The 23004-nt window shown below is 41.6% G+C and overlaps 2 protein-coding genes across 2 annotated transcripts; one reads left to right on the forward strand and one right to left on the reverse strand.

Annotated features, from left to right (window-relative positions):
* Window positions 1-1928: 1928 nt before the first annotated feature.
* On the forward strand, window positions 1929-15281 carry LOC108898954 (transmembrane protein 198-like). The gene is given in 7 exon segments (XM_051074759.1): window positions 1929-2490; window positions 9361-12196; window positions 12311-12559; window positions 12718-13079; window positions 13081-13294; window positions 13842-13990; window positions 14150-15281. Coding segments are annotated over 5 exon segments (1029 nt in total). The 5' UTR covers window positions 1929-2490; window positions 9361-12196; window positions 12311-12405; the 3' UTR covers window positions 14300-15281.
* A 299-nt stretch (window positions 15282-15580) lies between these two features.
* On the reverse strand, window positions 15581-19642 carry mmp19 (matrix metallopeptidase 19). Its single transcript, XM_018699101.2, has 9 exons — window positions 19438-19642; window positions 19163-19248; window positions 18882-19012; window positions 18276-18488; window positions 17941-18186; window positions 17134-17259; window positions 16683-16847; window positions 16468-16595; window positions 15581-16338 (listed from the first exon to the last, which is right to left on the reverse strand). Exons 1-9 carry the CDS (start codon window positions 19531-19533, stop codon window positions 16108-16110), a joined length of 1422 nt encoding a protein of 473 aa, XP_018554617.1. The 5' UTR covers window positions 19534-19642; the 3' UTR covers window positions 15581-16107.
* Between the last annotated feature and the right edge of the window lie 3362 nt (window positions 19643-23004).

Consider the following 23004-nt stretch of genomic DNA (forward strand, 5'->3'; position numbering starts at 1 on the left):
TTTCCCCAGAACTGGCTCGGAGTGGAACTGAACTTTATGTCGCAACACAACAAGAAGCACATGTCTGTATCAGGTCGCTCGTTTGGGATTGTTTGAAATTTCTCTCGAGTTCAAGATGATCTCTTGCCTTGGCTTTGTTTGCCTTTGTGTATTCATGAATCACACCCGAGGAGCTGTGATTCAGGCTTGCAGAAGAATATGAAAAATGAGCGTGGAGCTTGTCGACATCAGCTCACAAAGGCACAAAGAATGGTTCAATTTCTCACTTATTAAATCAGCAGTTTATTTCATTGTCAGCACTCAACACTTGTCTATTGCTAAATCTTCTTGGAAATGCGTTTCCATGGTGTGCCAGTAAAATATGAAGTTAGGAGGAAAGTTCAAAGAGCTGAACCGTGGAACCTAGAGGGCATGTCAGAGCAATAAGCTATGATCTTTATGATCTGCACGGTCGAGTCAAACCTGACTGAAGAGATCATAAAGCGATCCTTACATGTAAATTTCAACTGTGAACAGCCTGTTAGTGGTAAACACTGAACACACGTGGGTGTAGTTGTTGAACTGTTTAGTGGTGTGGCCATGCAGTCTACGGTCGTTGTTATAAATAAATAAGACCCTGTCCCTGGCACACCAAACACATACAGCCCCCCCTATCACCCCCGCCCTCTGATACCCTGTGGAGGGGAATGAAGTGCTCCTACAGTCTCAGCACGCACAGCTGTAGCTCATTCCCTCTGAACGCAGCAAATTCCCACTCCTCCTCAGTGTGTAACTGAATGAGTTAGCCTGTAATTCAACTTGTCCACCTTCACATTCAAATTCTGGTCACTGTCTGGACATGTGGAGCTCATTACAGGCCCTGTATATGTTAGCCCCATCTGCACTATTTTGTAAAAACACCCTAATAATGGGTTGGAAAATTCTGACTAATGACTATCAAGGGTTAAAATATTTACTCTTGCTTTATGGATCAGTTATAAGCCATTAATTAGGAGCATGTTTGGGTTGTTCAGCTGTAAAAATCTCTCTCATTAACAATCACTTCATTATTAGAGGCTATTGAGTGACAGAAAGTCTGCAGTTATAAATAATAATGAATGATTGCTAAGAAGGATCACGAGTTCAGCAGCAAAGAATGGTGAGTTATCTGTAATTATAAATGTTAATAATACAGAGTTTTTTTTGTTGTTTTTTTTTCTGTGTTTGTTTACAATGTGTGCGCCCAAGACTCTCTGGGAAGCTGCACTGTTGAGTGGATTTTCCTGGAGAAATAAAGTAAATTGAATTGAAGTAAGTCACTCTATAGTTGTAAATACATCTTAATTTGTGGTAATTTGATTCAACCCCATTTTTTTAAGTACATGCCCAACGTGAGGACATTCTGAAGTAAAATAATAAAAGTCTTACAACTAGAGTTTGATGCAGGGCCGCTCTACAACACAGGGCCAGATGAGTAGGTTATAGCTAGTAAAGCATGAGGTAAATGGCTGAAACCAGTGGAGATACATGAATCTGTGGCCTTTAGGGGCCTGCAGGGTCCTGGACAGTTTAAACATTTTACCCACTTAGTAATCCAGCCATGCTCCCATGATGTATGATTCTACCTTACCCGAAGTTTACCCTGATTTTGAAGAACGTCACACCCAGAAAGAAACAGAAGCAATCTGATGAAATAAACCCTACAACAAATGAGCTCACTAGATAAAACTTGAGTTTGACACACGGGTCCGCTCCACAAGATGGAGGAGCGAAATAATATAATCAAAAGTTGTATATAGTAAACCTGGGGCACCACTGTGCACTCTGTATGATCCAGCCTTGTTTATTAGAGGAGCTCAGGTATAGTTAAACGAACTCATCAAAGCTGGAGGGGGCCTCATCTGTTGCTGTGCCCTCTCACCCCTCCCCTCCTCTCCCCTCCCTCCCGGCCCCTTCAACGGACCAACTGACAACGCTGGATGGAGACTGGGGGGGGTTACTGCCTCGGAGGCGGAGGGAAAAAACTTTTTCTCCTTTGTTTTTTAGATGCCATTTACTGCAGCATGGAGAAGTGAAAGAAGGGGAGGTGTACGTGTGTGTGTGAGGGAGGATCGTTAAGATTTTCCACAGACCGTGAGTAGCTCAGTGTGGAGTCACAGGCGGGAGGAACCTCAACAGTTAATTTAGTCACAAAGTTGTGTCCGACTGTCTGTCTGCGGCACAATGGAAACCAACTAAACCTTCCTCACGTCTGTGGTCAGGACTAGTCAGAGGAGAGGAAAGGGACAAAAAACAAAAAAAGAACGATGCCGTTGTTGTCGCTTTACAGCAGCCAGTGAGTTTCATTAAAAAAAAAAGAGAGAGCCGAGGGAGAAGTTGGAAGAAAACCGGTTCTCCCTGGTACCTTACCGCCGCTTTTGTGTTTGTGAATGGTGGGGTGTTTTTCCTGTTTGACCGAGCCGATACAGTCACAGGAGAAAGGTTACAGCTGCCGAACACGCAGGCTCATCGGTAAGTCTTAAAAATCCTACTTACTTAAAGGAAGCATTCATTCTGTGTGTGTGTTCGTGTTGCAGATGTCAGTTGCCCTATTCTTCGTTTTAAAGCCCAAGGTTTGGTTAGTGTGTTTGCTGTTCTGTGTCAGTTTGGATTCAGTTAACTTCATGGAAACAATAGCTGCATATTCATTGCCGATGATGATTGATTATAGATGAACGATTCCACCCCAGATGCTGAATGATCAGGGCCAAACTCTACAGCTGGAAATGTTTGTAATAACACGTAGATACAGACAGGCTGCTTCAATGGCTGCTCCCCCTTTTAAAGCATTTTGCACTTGAGGAGCATAATGCAACTTATCCTTCAGCCTTTGAGGACAAAGACATAATGATCCAGGATAATAAGGGCATTATTGGTGTGCACTGAACCAGGCATTTAGACCAAAAATCCCCCAGTACTGTGCTTTAGTCAGTATTGGCTAACAACCCCAGGATTTAAGGTTAGTTATGCAGCAGTTGTGTCAGTGGAGGATGGTGAAAAAAGTAATTTTGTGTCAATTTGTTTCCTTAAAATGTATTTTTTGTCATCTAACTCCACAGGTTGTTTGACAAATCTGAGCACTCAGACAAACATATCTTGTGTTTTTTCATCCTCTTCATGCAAAATATACAGAAGCATCCTTCATCTTTTAAAGCGAACATTTAATGTCCCCTTATGGACCACGTAGCGTGCAGGGAAAAAAAGCCCTCCTGGTCCTGTGGTTCTGCTGCGTGATCCAGGGTGGGAGTGCCTCTTGGTTTTTCGGGGCAGTGTGATGACAGCCTACAGGGTACCGTCTTTACTGGGGAGAGAGCAGTCTGTAGTTACAGCCCCTCGGTGCACCCCCCACCCCCCTTCACGTCTACTTGACCTACTCTGTCAGCCTGCACCAGATGGTTTTGCCCCTTTGAAAAGGAGAGGAAACCCGTCCCTGCCTTGGGAAAAAGGAGAAGGCAAGAAGAGCAGGGGTTGATGAAAGTTAGACTGCACATGTTGTTTTTGCATGGTACCTTTTAATTAGCAGGGACGCAAGGGTCTCGTTTTTTTTTTTAAATCTTGTCTCTGTTTGTAGAATGTGCAAACACCACGCTGACACGCACAAAGTGACATTTAAAGAAAGCTTAACACACTAAGCCTTATAGAAAATACCTTCAACAACTTTCAGGAGAGTGTTTAAGGGAGAGAGTTGAGTAGACTGTGAGACAAGCTGTCCCGCACAGCATAGAAGGAATTCCCATTTTAGTTAACAAGCTTTAATTTGAAGTTTGGGTAATTGCTGCGTTTGGATCTGCGTCCTTCTATAAACACAAGCAGTCTTTTTTTCCCTTAAGACAACAGGGCCATAGGCTAAGGTTTATTCTTTTAATTAAGGTATTGGCCGGCCTTCTCTATACAGACCCAAACTTCACTGAGATGTCAGCAGTGGTTAACTCTTATGTTTTCTTGTGTGAAGTTGGAATAAAATACACACAATTCTTTTGTTTACCTTTATATGATAAAAGGAATGTTTGACTACAGTCAATTTGAAACCCATATTAGACATCTGGGGAATTTCTAGCTTTATACTTTAAGCTGTGGTTCCAACTGACAAAGAGGAGCTTAATTTCTCTGTGTGGTTACTGTACTTTAAAATGTAATTTAGTCATTCATGCAGTGGTATTATACAGCATATATTCACAAGCAACTGCGAGGAAACATCATGCGCAGTACATGACAGCTTCTTCTCCGTCGTTGTCGTATGTCATACAGACATTATTTAAGACAGAAGCCGTCACGTGTGCAAATGCAGTAATGATGATTATTATGAGTTTATCTCATAAGTCTTCAGGATTGTTGGATAATCAGCTCTGCCAGGCCATGTGTTCAGGCCTCCTGTATCTGTCTACATGGACAAATCTAAATAGTGATGAGTAATGAGAGTGTCATTATGAATAAGAGCAGTGTTGTGGAAGAGCCACACTGTAGAATCTGCATGAGACTCATTGCTGTGGTTAATCTAATAAGGAGACTGCTATGTGCTGTACCTGTGACTTTCCTTTTAGGAGGGTGTAAAGGACAGCAAAACACAGATCATACTAGGGCCAGATATTTTGGCTTTGTTGTGATGCAAACGAAAATATATCTCTCTGACTTTTGTTTCACTTTTTTCACTTCACAGTTTTTTCCGTCTGTGCCTAGTGCAGTTTGGAAAGTATTCTGAAAGTAACACAGAGGTCATTTTGAATTTGAGTAATGTGTCAAGTGACAGTCCCAAATAGATCTTTGATTAGGATGAAAGTTAAGGTATAATTGAATACATTAAACTATATTGTACATACATACATTAAAAAGTAAGCTACCCAACTTGGGGTGTAACAGAAATAGCCTTACTCTGAGAACTGACACAAGGAATAACTTGAGTTAGTGTTAGACTCTGAGATGGAAGGATCTGCAGACTCCTGGGCGCAAGAAAAGCCCCATTGTCACATGGAGACCACATAAAAAAACAGATACCAATCATTTTGAAACATCCATCCATAGGCTACTTATGGTCCTTTAAACACTGGTTATAGTTGTGACATGAGAGGGGTGTTGGGTTAGCTTGGAAAATGAAGGACATACATGATATTTTAGGCTTGTGAGATCGCTGTAGGAGGTACAATTATTGCACACTGGAATTTGACAAAGAGGGTTAAATGGCTGCTCTAAATGACAGAGCTCCAGTGGAAATTCTGTAGACGTATATAGGAGCCATGCAGAGGTCTGAACCACCACTGTGTTCTGACTCCCCTGTGCCGCCATAGCATACCCATCCACAAATGATCACAATTCGATCAGTGGTTAATTTGATTTTACTTTGGCAGCAACTCTGTTTCTTTTGCACCGGCTCCATTTGTAGAAAACAGATCATTTGTTTGATCAGAGCAAATGTAAAGTTAAATAAACTCTACAAAAAGGTTATGATACCCCACTGAAATCATTCAAGCTCATCAGAACATGCCTGGACATGAGAGGGTGTTGGTGTCTTGATGGCCTTCTACACCAGCACACACACCCCCTCCCCCCACGAGAAGCATACATTATCCCATACACAGTGCTATTCTGTACACAGTGCTATTCTGTCACGCTCTCACTAACATATGGACATCAGACTTCACCACACCGCCTACTAAATGCTGCTCTCTGCCACAAACCCTAATGGAGCCTTGTGGAACTGCCCCTCCTTACTCCACATGCTGTACACTCCTTCCTCTGCCGCTGCTGGATCACAACTCCAACTCACTGCAGTGGATGGATATTAGCCCTTAGTATGTTAATGACCATGTGTAGTCCTTGATATACAATATTCACACGTGCACTGTTGGCATGTGATTCTTTTCAAAAGGCTCCTCACTGATCTTTTCATGCCTCTCTGTAAGTAGCTCTCTGCAATCTTAAGTTGAAAGGCCTCTATTGTTTAGACTAAAGTCAGACAGGCATGAGATTGAGAGACTATGAGAGAAAAGAAGGCAGACAGTAGTAATAAAATTGCCACAAGTGACCGTTTTTGGGGTCCAGAGCCACAGATTTGCCAGAGAGAATATGTATAAACTTGACCAATCTCCAATTAGAGATTTGATGGAGACTTACATCAAACACAGACAGCTACCACTGAGATTGTGACTGACATACTGTCACCTAAACAGCTGCAATTTCTTCTCTACGGAGTGCAAGCAAATATTGCGAAATAATGTGAATTTTTATAACTCTGGGTAATGACCAAGTTCTGGGAACTGCGCTGTGCTGTGTCCAAAATTAAATCGGTTAAATGCTGTAAAAGGCTTTGGGAGGCAAATATCAGAAATAGTTTTTCATAAAATTCACAATTTTAGAGACTCTGTGGTCACAAATATGTGGATTATGATGACCAGAGTAAAGTATCTTTTCCATCCATCCAAGAAAAATCCATTGTACAAAGTGTACAGTTGAGTTGAGTAACGAGTAATCAGTGAGTTGAGCTAAGAGATAAATCCGATGTGTAGGTAAATGTCTGATTTAGAGGTGTAGTAACTTCTTTGGGTAAAGCAGCTGATAACTAGGAGACGACCATGTGACCCCCTGGCCAGACAGCTGACAGTGGAGAATAGTCCTTGAGGGATGGTGGCATTTTACATCCATGCAAGGAAAAACAAGTCCTGCTGATGTTGTTTCTGGTCATACTTTGCCCTAAAATAACTTGTTTGTGATGTAATAAGAAAGCTGTGAATGAACCCACAATACAGTGAGGACACATTGGGATCCAGTCAAACAAGTCACATTCAAAGGTTGTTTTGAGACTTGTGTCTTTGTATGTAGTGTGCATGCAAATATATCCCATGGACTACACAGTGTATTCAACTTTGTGTTGTGCACACAGCACAACAGGGCTATTAAAAAACAGCTGATTTGCTTATGCCACACATACTGGTGAGGTTTTGAAGCTAGGACTCAGGTTGAGGGAACAGATATTGACTTCAGTGCTTTAGTTTTACTGCTGTATTTATTCATTTATGTGTGTGTGTTAACTTTTTCAGCATTGAGGATGTGTGAGCAAATAATAAAAGTCTGAACACTGTTTTTAGGACTTAGCCACTAAACAACAGGTGACTGAGGTAGTGCTTTCAGTGACTATGACAGGAGACGCATGGTTCACACATAGAGTTCAGGGCTTCAGGATTGTGACAGTTATTCATTTGTTGATCGTGAGTTTTGTGTAATAAAAATAAAAATCACAAAAGGTCAGCAGTTAAACTCTGGAGAAAGTGTAAAATGACTGTCATGTGGCGCTTTGTTCATTATGCAAGTTGTTACAGCGCACCAACACAGCAGTAACTGCCTCGCACAAACACCCCGCTGAAGCAGTCTCATACGAATGACGCCAACAGAGGCACTTGGTGACACAATGACAAGTGTTATATGTAGATTAGCCTGCGAGCCAGACAGATTACAAGCTTATTTTCTTCATGTTGCAAGGTCTGCCTTCATTGCTGTTTCCTGATGGACAAAGTGCTTGTCTGAGATAGAGTTGTTTGTGTTGACAATTCTAACTTCCTAGGCAGTGCAAAGACAGAGGAAGCAGCCTCGCCATATATTTTCAGTTGAAATCTTTGTTGTTGGTTGAAAAGAGGCTTCGAGTTTGATGATCCACCTCTTTGGTTCTGTCTCTGCTCCGTGTCTCAAACACAAAGGTCAGTTCCTGCTGAAACCTGATGTTCCACTTCCTCATCTGGTCCTGAGCTTCCTGCTTCGGAGGGACAGGAAGCTCAGTAGTGGCCTTCATGATGTCTTAACCAGTATGTTCCAGACTAAAAGCAGATGTTGTTATTATAATGATGGTCAGCTTAGATTTATTCATGATCATACAGTTTTATGCCCAGCATAATATGGCATCCATTTTAGTAACCCCTACTGTGACAGTCACGATTCCAGTGGTCCTTGTTGTCCAGACTTGATCAGTCTTTCAGCCAGTTGGGGCATTCAGCTGAAGGTGGCGTGATTTATGACTGCAACTGCTGCGGAGCGCAGACCCCGGTGCATCTCACATTCTTCGTAGAGTCTTCCAAGTAAAGTTGTCATACAGCCAAGCTGTAACACTGCAGATTTTCATCCTCTCAGCTGGCCGTGGCCGTCAAGTCGGAGGAGCACTTGCAGAATCCTTGGCTGTGATCACATACACCCACCCCTTGATTAAACACACCCAAATTAGCTATGTGGAGAACTTGTAGTCAGCCCTGCCTGTCCCTCAGCAGCTGAGCACTCAAATTTGTGCTGCTCAGCCCCCCCCCCGCAGTGTGTTTGTTCAGGGGGAGTATACTCTTGGGCAAGTTTTTGTTTCAAAGGCAACATAATATTCCAATAGCTCATCTGCAGCTGATACTTACTGTGTATTAACTCTCAGTTCTCATCTATTGGCACATAAGAAAATGTAAGTGATACTACTAGAAGCTTTTTGACACTTTTCAAGCTTCTCATGATCAAGCTAATACACACTGGGATTGAGAAAGTCGCAAAACTCAGTCGATCGGTCCCTTGCTTTAGTCAATATCTCATCAATCATTGACAATCATTGACAATAGACATTCATGTCACCCAGTAGATGAATCCCACAAACTCTTTTTTATTCTTTCATTTATGGTTATCACAGATATTCTTATTACTTTGTTGATCCTCTGACTTTTCATCTATAGCTATCATCAGGTCTGAGTTTGAATTTGTCCAGTCCTTTACTTTTTGACCAAAGACCTGAAAAACTGTCGACACTCCCATTAGCCTCAGCTGCACTTTGTGTTAAGTGCTAGTTGATGTTTAGCCTCTTGCATGCCAATATAAATAAACTTAGATGGTGATCCTTGTAAATATTACCTGCAAAACATGCCAGCATGTTAGCATTGTCACCATAAGCGTGTTAGCATACTGATACTAGTATCAAGCTGCAGCTAAGTGCATCCTCACAGGGCTGCTAGCATGGCTATAGACTCTCAGTCTACTTTACTTGTATTGAATTAGTTGCCAGGCGACCTCAGCTGGTAGAAAACTCGGCTTGGAGGCATTGGGAGGATTTTAGGCCTCGAGAGAGTTCAGTCATTAAGATAGATAGTTCTGTTTCTAGTTAGGACACCCCCCAACCCCCTTTCCCTCCATCACTCACCAGCCCTCTGAAGGCAAATACTTGGCAGACATCTTTAAGCGCAAACACTCTGGATCTACCAGTTTCCTTGGTGCTCTCAGCGATCTTTATGTGGTCTCCTTTTTTTGTCTGCCTGGTTTCCTCTGAGAGCCACTAGAGGTCACAGCATGGGCCTCGGAGTCTTTGTTTTGCCCCATAATGGCTCTATTCTCCCACAGCAGCAAAGACTTCCAAGCCTGCAAGACATAGGACACCATTGTGACTCACAGAGGTGGTAACATGAGGAAGATGCACAGAGGTATGAGACTGTCTATGGGGGTACATGCAGAGTAAATTACTTACTGTTGAAATGATGATGAAATATTAAGTAGTTCACACTCACAGTGATAGTGTTTCTGGTTGTTTTAACAATAGGAATGAAAAATTAGTAACCAACAGTAACCAAATGATATGTGGGAGAAAGAACTCTGGACTTTATTATTGTCTGTTAGTGTTGATGACTTATTCTCATGGTCTAACAAAATGCAATAAGCTGACCACAAAACACCCATTCAAAATCCAGGCCCACTAGAGGCAAATAGAGGAAGTTGTGAGTGTCCAATTACAGTAATTACAGTACAAAATACACTACTGTGTAATGTGATATGTCATCTATTTTATTATCGACCCACGAAATTTTGTAGAAAGCTGTAATCAAATTTGATTGTGCTGTATGTTACTTAAATTGTGTGGATTTAGTTAATTTGTCTCCATAAAATACACATTAAATGTTGTCCAAACCAAACAGACGTATCGAACTAAGGTTGACAAAATGCTCCAAGGTGAGCCATATCTGCTGAGGCTTGTTGGTTCATTTGAAATGGCTTTTTTGTGGAAGTGCATGTTCCAGTAAGAGAAAACTATTTAACAGCTCTATAAACTGTAGTAACATTAACAAAACCTCCTCTTCTTCTCATATGACTGAATCAACACCATCATGAAGAGGGAGATCACAGTAACGCCCAAACCAGAGGGAAACAAAAGCCCAAGTTCCTGTGCCTGTCCGTCCTTTTCTAAACCTCTTATCCTGTTCAGGGTCACAGGACGCAGGAGTCCTCGCTCACTGGGCCAGGGAAGTCAAGCCTGTCACAACATATATAGAAAAGCACATTGACAGTGAAAATTAAGAGTTTAACTTAAATATCTTAAGATGTAGAAATATGGAGAGGGTATGTGAACTCCACGCAGGAAACCCCCTGTCAGCCGTCATGTTCAGACTCTTCTTGCTCTAAAGTGACAGTGTTAACCACTGAGCCCACATGCTGCCTAAACCCCTGTGTATAGTTTTATATGATCCTGTAGTAGCCTTTGGTTTTTCATCTTAGATTAGCTGGAGTTGGTTTGAAGATTATAGTTTGGATTATATACAGAGATCCTTCCAGAAGCCGCTCATTTTGTCAGAAAAGTAGAGATTTTATTTTAGGTCTGTCTCATCCTATCCAGTTCACTGTTTGTCCTGCTGTAGTCAACAAAATGTCCTCACATCTTAGTCTGGTTTTCCTCACATTCATTCAATGCACAAGTCATTTCATAAACAAAAGACAAGATGAAACTTAGTAACACTGCTGTCTTCAGTGGGTTTTTTCTCTATGAACAGAGTAATTGTTTTGTCTGTAAAAAGTGAAAAATGTCAATTATCATTTCCCAGAGCCCCGATTTAATCTGATAAGACCCAGAGATATACAGTTTGTTATTGTGTGTGATAAGGAAAAGCATCAAATCCACACATTTAAGAACCTGGAACCAAATATTTTAAGCATTATTTTCTTTTAATCAACTGATTGTTTCAGCTTTGGTACATATTATCTTAAGCTATATATGTGTATCCTCAAAACCATAGTCAACGTTTGTAGTGTATCAGACTCTAGACACAAGTCTCCAGACAGTAACTGAACACATATGTTTTCCTGAATTCTGTCTTGTCTTTCAGCAAAGAAATGCGACGTTGCAGTTGTCACTGATAGAAAACAGAGAGAGAGAGGGAGAGATAGGTACTGAGAGAACTTTGAGTGACTAAAGAAGAAAAGAAAACTTTCCAATGGGCTTTCATTTTTTCCAAGTAAAGTCATTCATAGGCAGGACACACCAATTACACAGCCTCGTGTCTCAGAAAAAGGCGGAAAAAAAGTGTCCCATTTCAGTGTTAGACAGAAAATAGATGTCACGTGGGGGAAAGTTTCAGGTAGAGAAAGGACAAGTAGAAGATCGACAGGGTGGGGGGAAAAAGAAAGATCTGGCAAGCAGCAAAGAGTGAAGGCAAGACAGTGTGTTCCTGATTGTTTGTCTTGAGCAGAAAACGTGAGTTAGCTGTAATCGGATCTCAGCTGTGGTGAGATCATACGCGAGGCCTGCCAGCAGCCTCACAAAGAGCAGTCCACCCATAAGCCTTGAGCCCCACTGCAGCCCTCTGTGGCTCTCTACAGGCCTGCCAGCTTAAATATCATATATAATTTCTCAAGAGCACTAGATGGTTTTTGCAGGGCGGTAACATCTGCTGCTCTGCTGTCATTTTTGGATATAGATAGTTTGTCCAATAGTAATTATCATCAGTTAAGTGTTTACTTATATCTGTATCAATAAGCAAGGTGGCTGAGTAGGGGTAATGTCACAGTTATAACAATAAAAGTATATAAAAGTTATTAAATTACTCACAGAAAACACTGCTCAATTGTTTTCTCCTTCCCATGTAATTCTTAAAGGGCAGCTACAACTAGATTATTTTAATTGTGTTAAAAAGCGATTAAGTGGAGCCAAATCACTCTTGTCAGGCGACTGATTCTTCACGACTGTCAGAGTTCACGACCCCGAATGACTGAGGGGGACAGGAGCTGGACAGGGGTCCTGGCACATGGAGTATAGCGAGTGAATGAGCTGCTTGTGTGCATGCCCGGGCACACTGGATTGCGCCGAGTTGCATAGCGTTGTGTGTCGAGTTTGTGACAGCTGCACATACAGAGCGGTGAGGAAGAAGTCGCAGTTGACAGGAAGATTTCACACTTCACCTTCACCCCCGGAGTACTTTTTTAGTTTTCTGTGTTGATCGGGATGAAATTGTTTTATTTTAAACAAGACTGAGATTCACCCACGTCTTCTTTCCCTAATTAATCATCATTTTCTCCTCTCTTGCAGACTCCTGCTCAGATGGACTTGAGATAACGCCACCAGAGGTTCTACCCTGGTCCTGAACTTCAGCTGAACACCACAGCCTCCCACATTCAGCTAGAATGGCAGATCCCACTGGGCTGAGCTCTGAAGGGGCGGGGGCGGGCATGACTGAGGTCGACGCCTGTAGTTTGGAGATAGAGAGGAAGTATGATGTCATCCCTGCCGTCATCTGCTCCATGTGTTGCCTGTTCGGCATCATCTACTGCTTCTTTGGTGAGGACCCCTGCCCTAGGATGACATAACCCACAGTTAAAATGTCACTTATTGTATACATATGTGCTATAGATGTATATTATGGTTATGTAATGGGTTTATGCTGTTCCTCTAAACTCTCAGTTCCTCATCGCCTCTCCTGTGCCCCTTGTTTCCAGGTTACCGCTGTTTCAAGGCCGTCATGTTCCTGTCTGGCCTGATGTTCGGCTCCGTCATCATTTTCTTGCTGTGCCACAAGGAGCACGTGCTGGACACCCAGCTGAGCGTCGAGGCCAGTGCGGGAATTGGCCTCGGCATTGGCCTGCTGTGCGGCCTGGTCACAATGTTGGTGCGAAGTGTCGGCCTCTTCATGACCGGCCTGCTGCTGGGACTCCTCCTGGCTCTCGCCGCCCTGCTGGTCACTCACCAGTTCTACACCCCAACCACGGTCTGGGTGCCGCTGGGCGCCCTCCTGGGAACGGGCATGCTGTTCGCCGTGCTGACGCTGCAGTGGCAGAAGCTCTTCACCATGGTCTCCACAGGCTGTGTTCGGGGCAGCCATCATGACAGTGTGCGCTGATTACTTTGTGGAGATGCTGGCGCTGGCCACACACGTGTATGACTGCTTGCGCCTCACATCCGGGCCGCCTCTCTGCTGGTACAGCTGGGTCATTCTGGGCATCTGGCCCGCCCTCAGCCTCATAGGAGTACTGGTCCAGTGGAAACTGACGGATGACAGCTTCTCACACACTGAGGGTAAGGATGACATATCACGCTTTGACTGTGAGGTCTGTCGTAGTAGTGATGGGTCAGGGTCTGTATTTATCAAACTTCAGAGAAGTAGAGTAGAGAAGTAGGAGTAATAAGGTCTTGGCTGACACATTTCCAGTGACTTACTTCTACTTAAAGTGACAGTTAAAGAGTAACATTTAAAGGCAACTTTCAAGCTACCAAACTACCTTTGTTCATTATCTAAAAAAATCTGTAAACCTTCTGCAAAAATGTAGTGTTATTTTAATATTTTATGTTTTTTCATTTTATTTTTGTGAAATCCTCAATTTTTGTATTAGTAACTACCATGTGAAATTGACAGCTGTCTAATTTATTTAAGTACATAAATATATTAATAGGGAAGTAAAAATGAAATTGAAACAAAGAGAAAAAAAACAACCTGGAGTCTAAATCTTCAACGTAGTTGCAGAATTTTACTTTCAGCAGTACGGGGCTCAGATGTTTTCATTTTTGATTTTACAGATATATATATACTTCACTTCATGTCTTTGTATTTCCCTTCTGCTCTTAGTTGTTATCAGCCGGCGACAGAAGAGAGTCCAGCTGATGCGGATTCGAGAGAAGGACGCCAAGAAGCGACAGCAGGCAGGTGGGCAGGAAGGCACATACCGTCGTAAACCCACCCCAGTGAAACGTTACGCTGGGGATCTACTGGCACCGGTCAGTGTCACCCAACATGGCGTGTGCTGTAGTTGCTGATTATTGTAAAAAAAAAAGAACAACAACAAAAAAAACAGGCTTGTTTCTAGGTTCTTTTCACAGTGAGACCATTTTTATGTACCTCACTCATCTCTCCCTGTGTTGTTGCTCTTCCCTTAGAGCTACCTGCAAAGTCTGCGGGACAGACAGATGGGCACAGGCACTTCCCTTAGCAGCATGGGCACCGCCAACCACACCATGATCGACCTGGACTACGACACTGGCTCCACTGTGCCCCTCACAGCAACAACCCCGGTCGTCAGGGTCTGAGCAACACAGAGATAAGAAAGGACTATTTGATGCCCTCTGGTTCTCCAACAGCTTCCCCTTAATGTAGAGTAGAACCTATAAACTGCTCCGCTCAGCTAAGGGTTTTTATCGCCCTTAAGCTGATTTGGAGCGCAGTTGGATTTTCTCTGGGTGTCGGTGAAAGACAATGCTGCTTTTTGGGGAGAAGGAAGAAATGTCAAGCTCCTGCTTGGTGAAAGCTACAACCACTACAACCACCGTGTTTCTCGAGAGAAACACTTAAAGACAGTTACTAACGAAGTAAAGTAAGGTCCTCCATTTCCTTTCATCGTGTATTAAATACATAACAGCAAGTACGAGCCTCAAAAATGGATGTTCATCTGTTTTGGTAGTGAATATAACAAGCGGTTTGTTTGACATTACTGTACTTAAAAAGTTAGTCATCGCCATAAAGTGTTGTGTTATTACCCATCTTACTGTTTAACTGTGTGGTCATAGGATTTTGTGTGATGATTTTGTGTACTTTTTTTTAGATGAAGCGTGGTGAGAGAGTACATGTAGATGAGAGATGTGCCCATGAACATGACAAAGTGAAGCAAAAAATGAAATGATAAAATAAAATAAACCGTTCGTATTTAAAAGCTCTTTGCATAAGCTTTTCGCCGAACATTTTCTAGCAGCACTCTAATAATTCTGTGACCTTTTTTGTTTTTAATGTAGCTCCTGTCAGAATACAGTAGGTGAAGAATTTAGACTGTTGCTTGTGGAGTAAACATTTTATAATTTATTTTACATAACGACCAAGTACCTGGTAGTGTTGAAAAAAGGACAAAAAAACAAAGCATGTTTGTTGTTCATTTGTAGATTTTTAAATAATTATTCTCTTTGTTCTTTGAATTTTTTTTTTTTTTTTTTTGCGGGGACAGTGCACTTGTTACCTGAATCTGTACATACCTGTTGATAGAAATTTCAAAGATAAATAAATGTGTTTGATACAAAAAGCAGGTTTCATTCATCGCTTGAGTCGGATCAGTTGCACTGTTTGTCTCCCTGGGCTCTTAGCAACACTGGCAGCATTACTCGCCAGATTTTTCATAGGCAATAAAGAGGTCATGGGGAGGATTTCCTACTCTGCAATTGGTTGGGGTTGCCATGGTGCTCCCAGAGTTTTTTTTTCTTTTGCACACAATGCCGGACAGACCGGCCTTTCATCATAAGTGAGCATGAAATATTTTTCTACCCTTTTTTGTGGCAATGCTGAGCCACTTTTCTGGTGACAGGGCACTGGAATTAGAAAGACAGTTTTACTGCTGACATTATGTCTTCTTTAATGTTAGATTTTCACTTCAGGATGCGCGATTTCTCACAGACCAGTGTGATTCATAAGATAATAGTGAAAGTGTTTAGTAACATCGAAGAGCACCGAACATGCTGAAATTTGCACACTCCCATCATCATATTACATCGTACTGAAAGTATTAAGACACATAATCCAACACACATGTTAGAGACAAAAACAGAAGGCCTCCCTTGATTTCTCCCTGAGATCATAGCTCAGCTTGCATAATTCTCGCAGTCACAGAAACACACGTTTGCGCTCAACAAGTAAGCCTTACAAAAATCAGCCTGCTTTGGAGGGAAGGAATAGCTCGGTTGTAATCAAATCCAGTGAAATAAAATCAATTCTCTCACTTTTTTCTTTCATGTTAGATGATATTTCACAATTGATCACTGCTGTTGAGGTTGCATGGTTATCAATGCCCCCTGGAGTGAACCCAGCACCCCTGCTGTAGACCTCTTAGCACCTGCTGCCCCCTGATGGTCAACGCCTAGCATCGCATCCAGCGCTCCCTCTTGCTCAGTGGGTACCCCCTGTCGGCCCTCAGCAGCTCATTCAACCGCCAGTACTCATCTCCTTTGAAGAAGAAGATCTTGCCATTGGTCCAGGTGAAGGCTGCGTCCGGACTGGATGGCACTCCGGTGAAGAGCATGGAGAGCGGTTTGGGGTAGAGGCTTAAGTTAGTGTACTTCAGCTCATCCCACTGCCAGTGCTCTGAACCCTGAACAGGTAGACAGAGAAGAGAGGAAATTGGAGAAAAAAAAAATTGGATTTCTGAAAGAAGAATGACAAGTATTGATGCAGTTACATGTGAAAATGCTGCTGCTCCTCATAGTTGGATCATAGATACCTTGATAAAGACCAGCTTCTTGTTCTTCTCCAGGTACAAGGCTGCATCAATATTAGGAGGGATCCGTTTCACCTGTTTGGGGTAGCCATAGTCCAGCAGGAAACTGGTATACCTCCACACTTTATTTCCTGTGACCAGAAACAGTCCAACATTTACACAAGTTCAGCTGGAGAACTGAAAGTAGTATTGATAGTAGTACTGGGAAACAGCTTTACCTTTAAAAAAGTATGTCTTGTTGGTTCTTTGCGAGTGCACAGCAGCATTCAGGTTTCCAGGGAGGTCCCTCCACAGCCTGTCAATTTTTATTGGTGTGTTGTGCCCCAGGTCGGAGATCGTCCACACATAGTCACCACTGAAAGCAAAGGTTTTCCTCCAAGGGCCTGAATGATCAGACAGTACAGTGAGCTTTTAACCATTTGTGACACATCTTGTGATGTGCTAAGTCCTGTCATCAAAATAATCTTGAAGTCAACAAATTACCATTACAAATATGAAATTCTCAAAACTGTATCCCAGTACAAATGAACCAGCTTAAACTAATGTAAATTTGAGTTTACATTATTTTGTCTACCTGCCCTAAATCCACTGTGTTTAGGTGCTCTGTTCTAAAGTAAAGTCAAACTATGTTTCAGACAGGCAGGGCTCCTCAGCTGATCTATAGCTTACCTAACATGATGGCATCCAGTGAGGCAGTACAGGGGTTGGGGATGTTCTCAGCATCATGGCTGCCTTCTGTGGGAAATAGACTGTCTGGGGTTGTTGGACTGGCTAATGTGCTGGTGATGCGTTTGCCTATAAAACAGAGAAGATACAAGTTTTAGGATGAATAGGATGAAACTTCATTAATAATGTTTTATGCCAGATACAGTTTGAACAGACATTTATACACATTACCTTGTGAATGCAAAGTATCAGACACCATTATTACCAATTAATGATACAGTCATACATAGTGATCACTGACAGAGAAAAAGTCATATTGTTGATATATTAATATATGTACAGTACCTCAAGGGATACTGCACTTTTTAGGCCAACACATAGCAATTTTATTTTAAATATTGGCCAAGAACCAAGTAGTATGTATGTAGGCTACAGCTAAGCAGGAAAAAAATAAATAAACATATTGCTATGTAATGCCTTCATTGTATCAAAACTATGTCAAACATATCTTCTGTATATTTCTTGATAATTATTGACCGCCATACACAGCAACACCGATACGTCTGCAGAAGGCTAATATCAGCCTGGATATAACCTCTTTACAGACTAAAGCCTCATGAGGAGGTTCAGGATACCACTTGTTAATATATCTGGAGGTCAACAGTTGCATACATAGACACCTACAAAAAAGTGCATAAGTGCTGGTTTATCTGAATTCACAAACACTGATACAATATCATTAGTATCATGAAGAAAGTTCTGCTCCAGTCTTTACACCATTATGTTGCTGGACCTTCTTGACACACTCACCGTACAGCGCCTGGATGCCATTCACGTCATCTGAATGCAGCCTGAAGTTGGCACGGTAACCAGAGTAGACGGGTGCCATCAGAGCGCTCCTGAATTGAGAGTGACCCAGGCCAAGGGCATGGCCGATTTCATGGGCAGCAACAATGCGCAGATTAGTACCATAATATGTTCCCTCTGTCCAGAACTCGTCCTCATCAAAATGAACAATACCAGACTCTGGTGACTCAGCATGAGCCAGTACGTGACCTGTGGGAGGAACAAATAAACAATTTATGTTAGTGTGTCCGCTAAGTGACAGTGATTGTCTGTGTTGTGTGTTCATAGATAAAACTCACCGCGCCCATCAAACGGGACAGCGCAGTAGCCATCTTTCTTGTGGAAGGAGATCTTTATGTCCGCTCTGCCATAGTCGACCTCTCTGAAGGTCAAAGCAGCCACATCACTCCAATACTTGAAGGCAGAGCGGATGGCTGCCCTGACCTCTGTCTTCTTCATGTCAGGCGTGTAGTTGTAGATACGGTAGGTCAGACTCCTCTTTCTCCAACGACCTGAAGGAGAGGAATAATTTTCCTAAGTCACCAAAACAAAACTGTCAAAGTTTTCTACATAACTTGAGTTCTACACCAAAATGTTTTTGACATGAAATTGAATAATTAACTAATTGATGTAGCTTTAAGAAGTCATATAGGTCAGTAAGTCTAGTTTTACTAACCCTGTATCCTAGGAATTACATTTCCAATTACATTTTCTGTAATGTGTAATGAGGATATCTTGTTAAGTTACATATTTGGCAAGTCACAAATACGTTCATACTGAATCTATCATAAGATGTTCACTGACAACACACCTGCAAACAACAGCTGTTGGCAACAGTTGTATTTCTAACAAAAGCTAAGTGAGATAAATGTTATAACCACTGATGTTCACTCTTTGCGACTCACCCATTACTCTGTATTTGTGAAACTTCTTGTTGAAGGGGTCCTCCATGCCACAGCGGGGCTGTCTCATCACATCCAGGGTAGCTTCATCTAATTCTCCAGTAGGTGGCAGATCATTCACCCTCTGGAAGACCCTGGAGGCGAGAGGTGATTGAACATTTTCAAATTTCACCACTGGGTCAGGATGTTATTGTACCAGGACATCCTCATACATATCTTAAAGTGCTATGACTTATGACTTGCTGCCTGTGTTGCCCCTTTAAAAAGGAAATTCTCTTTGTTACCTGAGAGCTTCAATGATCTCCTCCAGGTAATGAGGGTCCTGTGGATCAGCAGGGTCATTCAGGTAGCCATACTGTTTCAAATAGGCCTGAAAATGTACAAACAGACAATACAGATAAAGCTCTCATGTACATAAAATAATACTGTAAATCAACTTATTCAGCACAAAGATTAAAAGACCATGCCTGTATATATATATAGTATATTTGTGGGTTAATAACTCAAAAGCATGTTGTGGGTGTAAATGTTCAGATTACAAAACAAACTACCATCCTACCTTTGCTTCCTCTAATTCTGTCCATTGCACCACTTCACAAAAGGCTCCACTGAAGTTGAGCACCAAAAGCAGCACCAGCAGCCCTGCAAAGTCCATATTGAAGTTTTCATCAAAGGTTTCCGTCCCAGATATCCAGGGTGGATGACTTAAAGCTGGAGAAGTGCTCGGCAGAGTCCCACAGCAGACTCTGTTTGTTCTGTGAGCGCTCCAGCAGTTTTTAGCTCAGCCCGGCGCATGAGTCAGCCCTGTGGCTACGATGATCCATCTCCGAGGAATGAGGATTACAAGAGCAGCCAATTGACCTACAGCCAACATGTCTGCTGTTAAATTGGACAGCTGTTCAGAGGGGACGTGGAGCTCCAGCAGTAGTCTACACACATGACCGATTTATAAAGTCAACAGTACTCTGCAGTAGTAAGGTTCAGTTCAGCTCTTTACAAGCCACTGAGAAGAGGGCGCTCACCCTAAACAGGAACATCACCCCTGGCGTGTGTATCCCATGTATCACAGTTCAATTATGGGCTTAAACCACAGGAGGTGCCTCACCCTCCATCTCCACATTCCTGTCACCCACACACGTGTCCAAGCTGGGACAAATAATTTATGTTTACAACTCAAAATTGATCCATTTCTGGATCCATCCCTGCTGAGAGGTAACCAGGGGCAGATCAGCAATAGGTTTGGTATGCTAATACAGGTTGTCAACATGTTATTTCATGTTCTTTTGTGATTACTTTTTGATTGGAACTATTTAGGTTCTCTACCAAAACACCTACCACAGGTTTGTGATATCACTTCTAAACTGACTGACAGGTGTTTAATAGACTAACATTTGACAATAACTGAATCTGAGCCATTTATATTTTCTGATGAGTTTATTTCAATCACTACTGGTTACAAAAACATTAAAGCAACATGTCAATATTTTAAAATATTAGTTTATGAACAAACTATGATTTAAGATCCTTTGATCAATACTTTAGAGATGAATAATTACTGAATAAGTTCTGTAATAATTAAGGAGAGAACTATAACCTGACTCTTGAGCATTTTAGCCTCTTTTGCCTCTCTCACAGTTTTACAAAAGCCCACAATTTATCTATTTGACCGCTCTTCATATCAGTTTGTAGCAGCTGTAGTATGCAGCTGTTTTTAGGAAAGAAAAAAAAATCTGACAAACCCACTACAGGCTAACATCCCACCACCACAGAAGACAGATAAAGTTAGTGGCAATCCAGTGAAATTCTAACTTCTAGCTAAGAGTCAAATATGTCTTAATATATCTTAAGATGATATGTCAGGGCTGTAGATTTGTCAGCTTTTTGTGGAGTTCTTCTGCAGCAAGAAAATCATCAATGAAGCTTTAAACAAAATCCTTGGATTATAAATGGAAGTATAATTCAATATCCAAGTCACAAAATTAGAAATAAAACGTTTTTGTAGTGTTTGATTCTGGCAAATAATGAAGCGGAAAATTACTGTATACAAGCTACAGTTTTACATTGATGTGTATTATACACACATATTTCAAGAGGTGGAAGTGGAGGTTTGGCTGCTGAAGTGAGTTAACTGAGTTGATTAACAGCGATTAGCTGTCTTCAGCAACTTTTCTTACTATTTCTGTCGAGGGAGGACTATATTGGTTTTGGCCTTGTCAGCCATATTTCATTCCTCATCAGGCGTGTCATATCTGTGATTATTTTAGATATGCTGATGATGTAGCTGTGTAGATTTTATCCAAATCCTCAGACAACATAAAGTCGGCATAAATAATAAATACTCAGTTATGGATGTCAAAAAGCTGATGTAGTGGTACTCAAACTGTGTGTTTGTACCTACAGAATATTCTTGCAAAGATGTAGGACTGTTGTGTATGGAGTGGGTATGAATGTTACAGTAGCATTAGCTGGTGAAACATCTGGCGTCAAGATGTCTGTGCATGGTTGGCATCATTTGGCCTCAGAGGTACTATACAGACTAAAACCTGTAAAATTTTCCAGGAGGGGCGAGAAATAACTTTCATCTGTATATAACATGATGCAACCCATCCCAACTCAGAGGCTGAAAAAGTCTGTGCTACAGAAGCTGTTAATAGGCCGTTTATTTGCATATTAGCATTACGTTAAGAATTACTCATGTAGATAATCAGGTACAGCTGTTCCCTTCATATTCCGTTTTCCTTTAATAATTTTCATTGAAAAATCCTCCAACAGCCTCCAGCCACATGCTGCACATTCCTCACTGTATCACAATTTACCGCACTGTGGAATTACATGAAAGCTGTTGTGCGCTGGTTTGCATTTATCACCAATGTGTTACAGTTGCCTGTATTTGCTGACCTAGAGAGCAGGGAAACTAAGAGTCAGCTTCCTCTGTTTCCTGTCATCATTATGACAGAATTGTTGTGACTGATGATGAGGAGGAAGGAACAGAAAGCGAGAAATGGGAGTACAGTACCTTGACCAAGGGAAGTCTGATGAAACTGACATCTGTCTGTATCCAAAACAAACACACATAAGCGTCATATCATATACTTAGGATCCAAGCATGGGTAAATACTACAACATGTAAAACATTTGGGCCAAATTGTCCAGTTTAAAACAACAGACTAAAGATTAAACTGAATGGATATTTGTCATTTTGCTGCTGACTCCTTCTCTTTCAGTCATTTCTTATAAGTGAGTGAGTTGTACATGGTTGTACTCATAACAGCGTCATGCTTTAGTGTCTGAAACAAGCAGAATATATCATTTCTCACAGCCTGGGTCAACTGCAGGACCATATAACTGCGTTTTCTACATCTGCTCAACGTAATTCTGCTTACCACAATTGTAGTCATTTCTGAGTCAGAGACAGATCAGAAAGAAAAGTTTATAACAAACATGACTGCCAAGAAACTTTCCCAGTGGGTCACTTTTCTAGAGATAGTAATAAACAAATGAGTCCCACTGAATTTATCATGCATGGAAACTACTGAAATAAATCAGGTTTTATCACATGAAAAACAAAAACCCAGCAATCAGAGAAAACAACATGCAGAAGAACATCCATACACAATTTAGAGCAAAACGTGAGGCTACTCATCACCATGACAACAGCCTATCTCCTAGTTCATAAATATTGGTGTAAATTTAGTTTTTGACTAACAACTAGTCAAATTACTGTAGATGTGACTACATAGTTCTCTGTTTTTTAATAATAGTCTGTCCTGACACGACACCTCATTTTTACATTACATCCTCCCCTCTCTCCTCCTGTCACCTTCCTGCCAGCTGCAACATCTTTTGTCAAGAAGCTGTCTGAGTCAGTTCATATCCTGTTTCCTCTGTTACCACATTTAAGAATCACCATGTAAAACTTTGTTAAGTGACAGAGCCAAGATGACAAAATCTAGGATATGACCCGTGATTCTGGTCCCATATTGCAATAACAGTTAATAACACATTTGACAGGAAAAATATTTGCAGCTTAAACTTGATTTCTGATAAATAAAACATGGTGAAAAATGTTTGAATCCTAAATAAAATTGAGATTTTGAACTGTCCTCAACTGTGGACGGATTAAGTG

Source organism: Lates calcarifer, linkage group LG12, assembly GCF_001640805.2.
Source record: "Lates calcarifer isolate ASB-BC8 linkage group LG12, TLL_Latcal_v3, whole genome shotgun sequence".
NCBI classification, from domain to species: domain Eukaryota; kingdom Metazoa; phylum Chordata; class Actinopteri; family Centropomidae; genus Lates; species Lates calcarifer.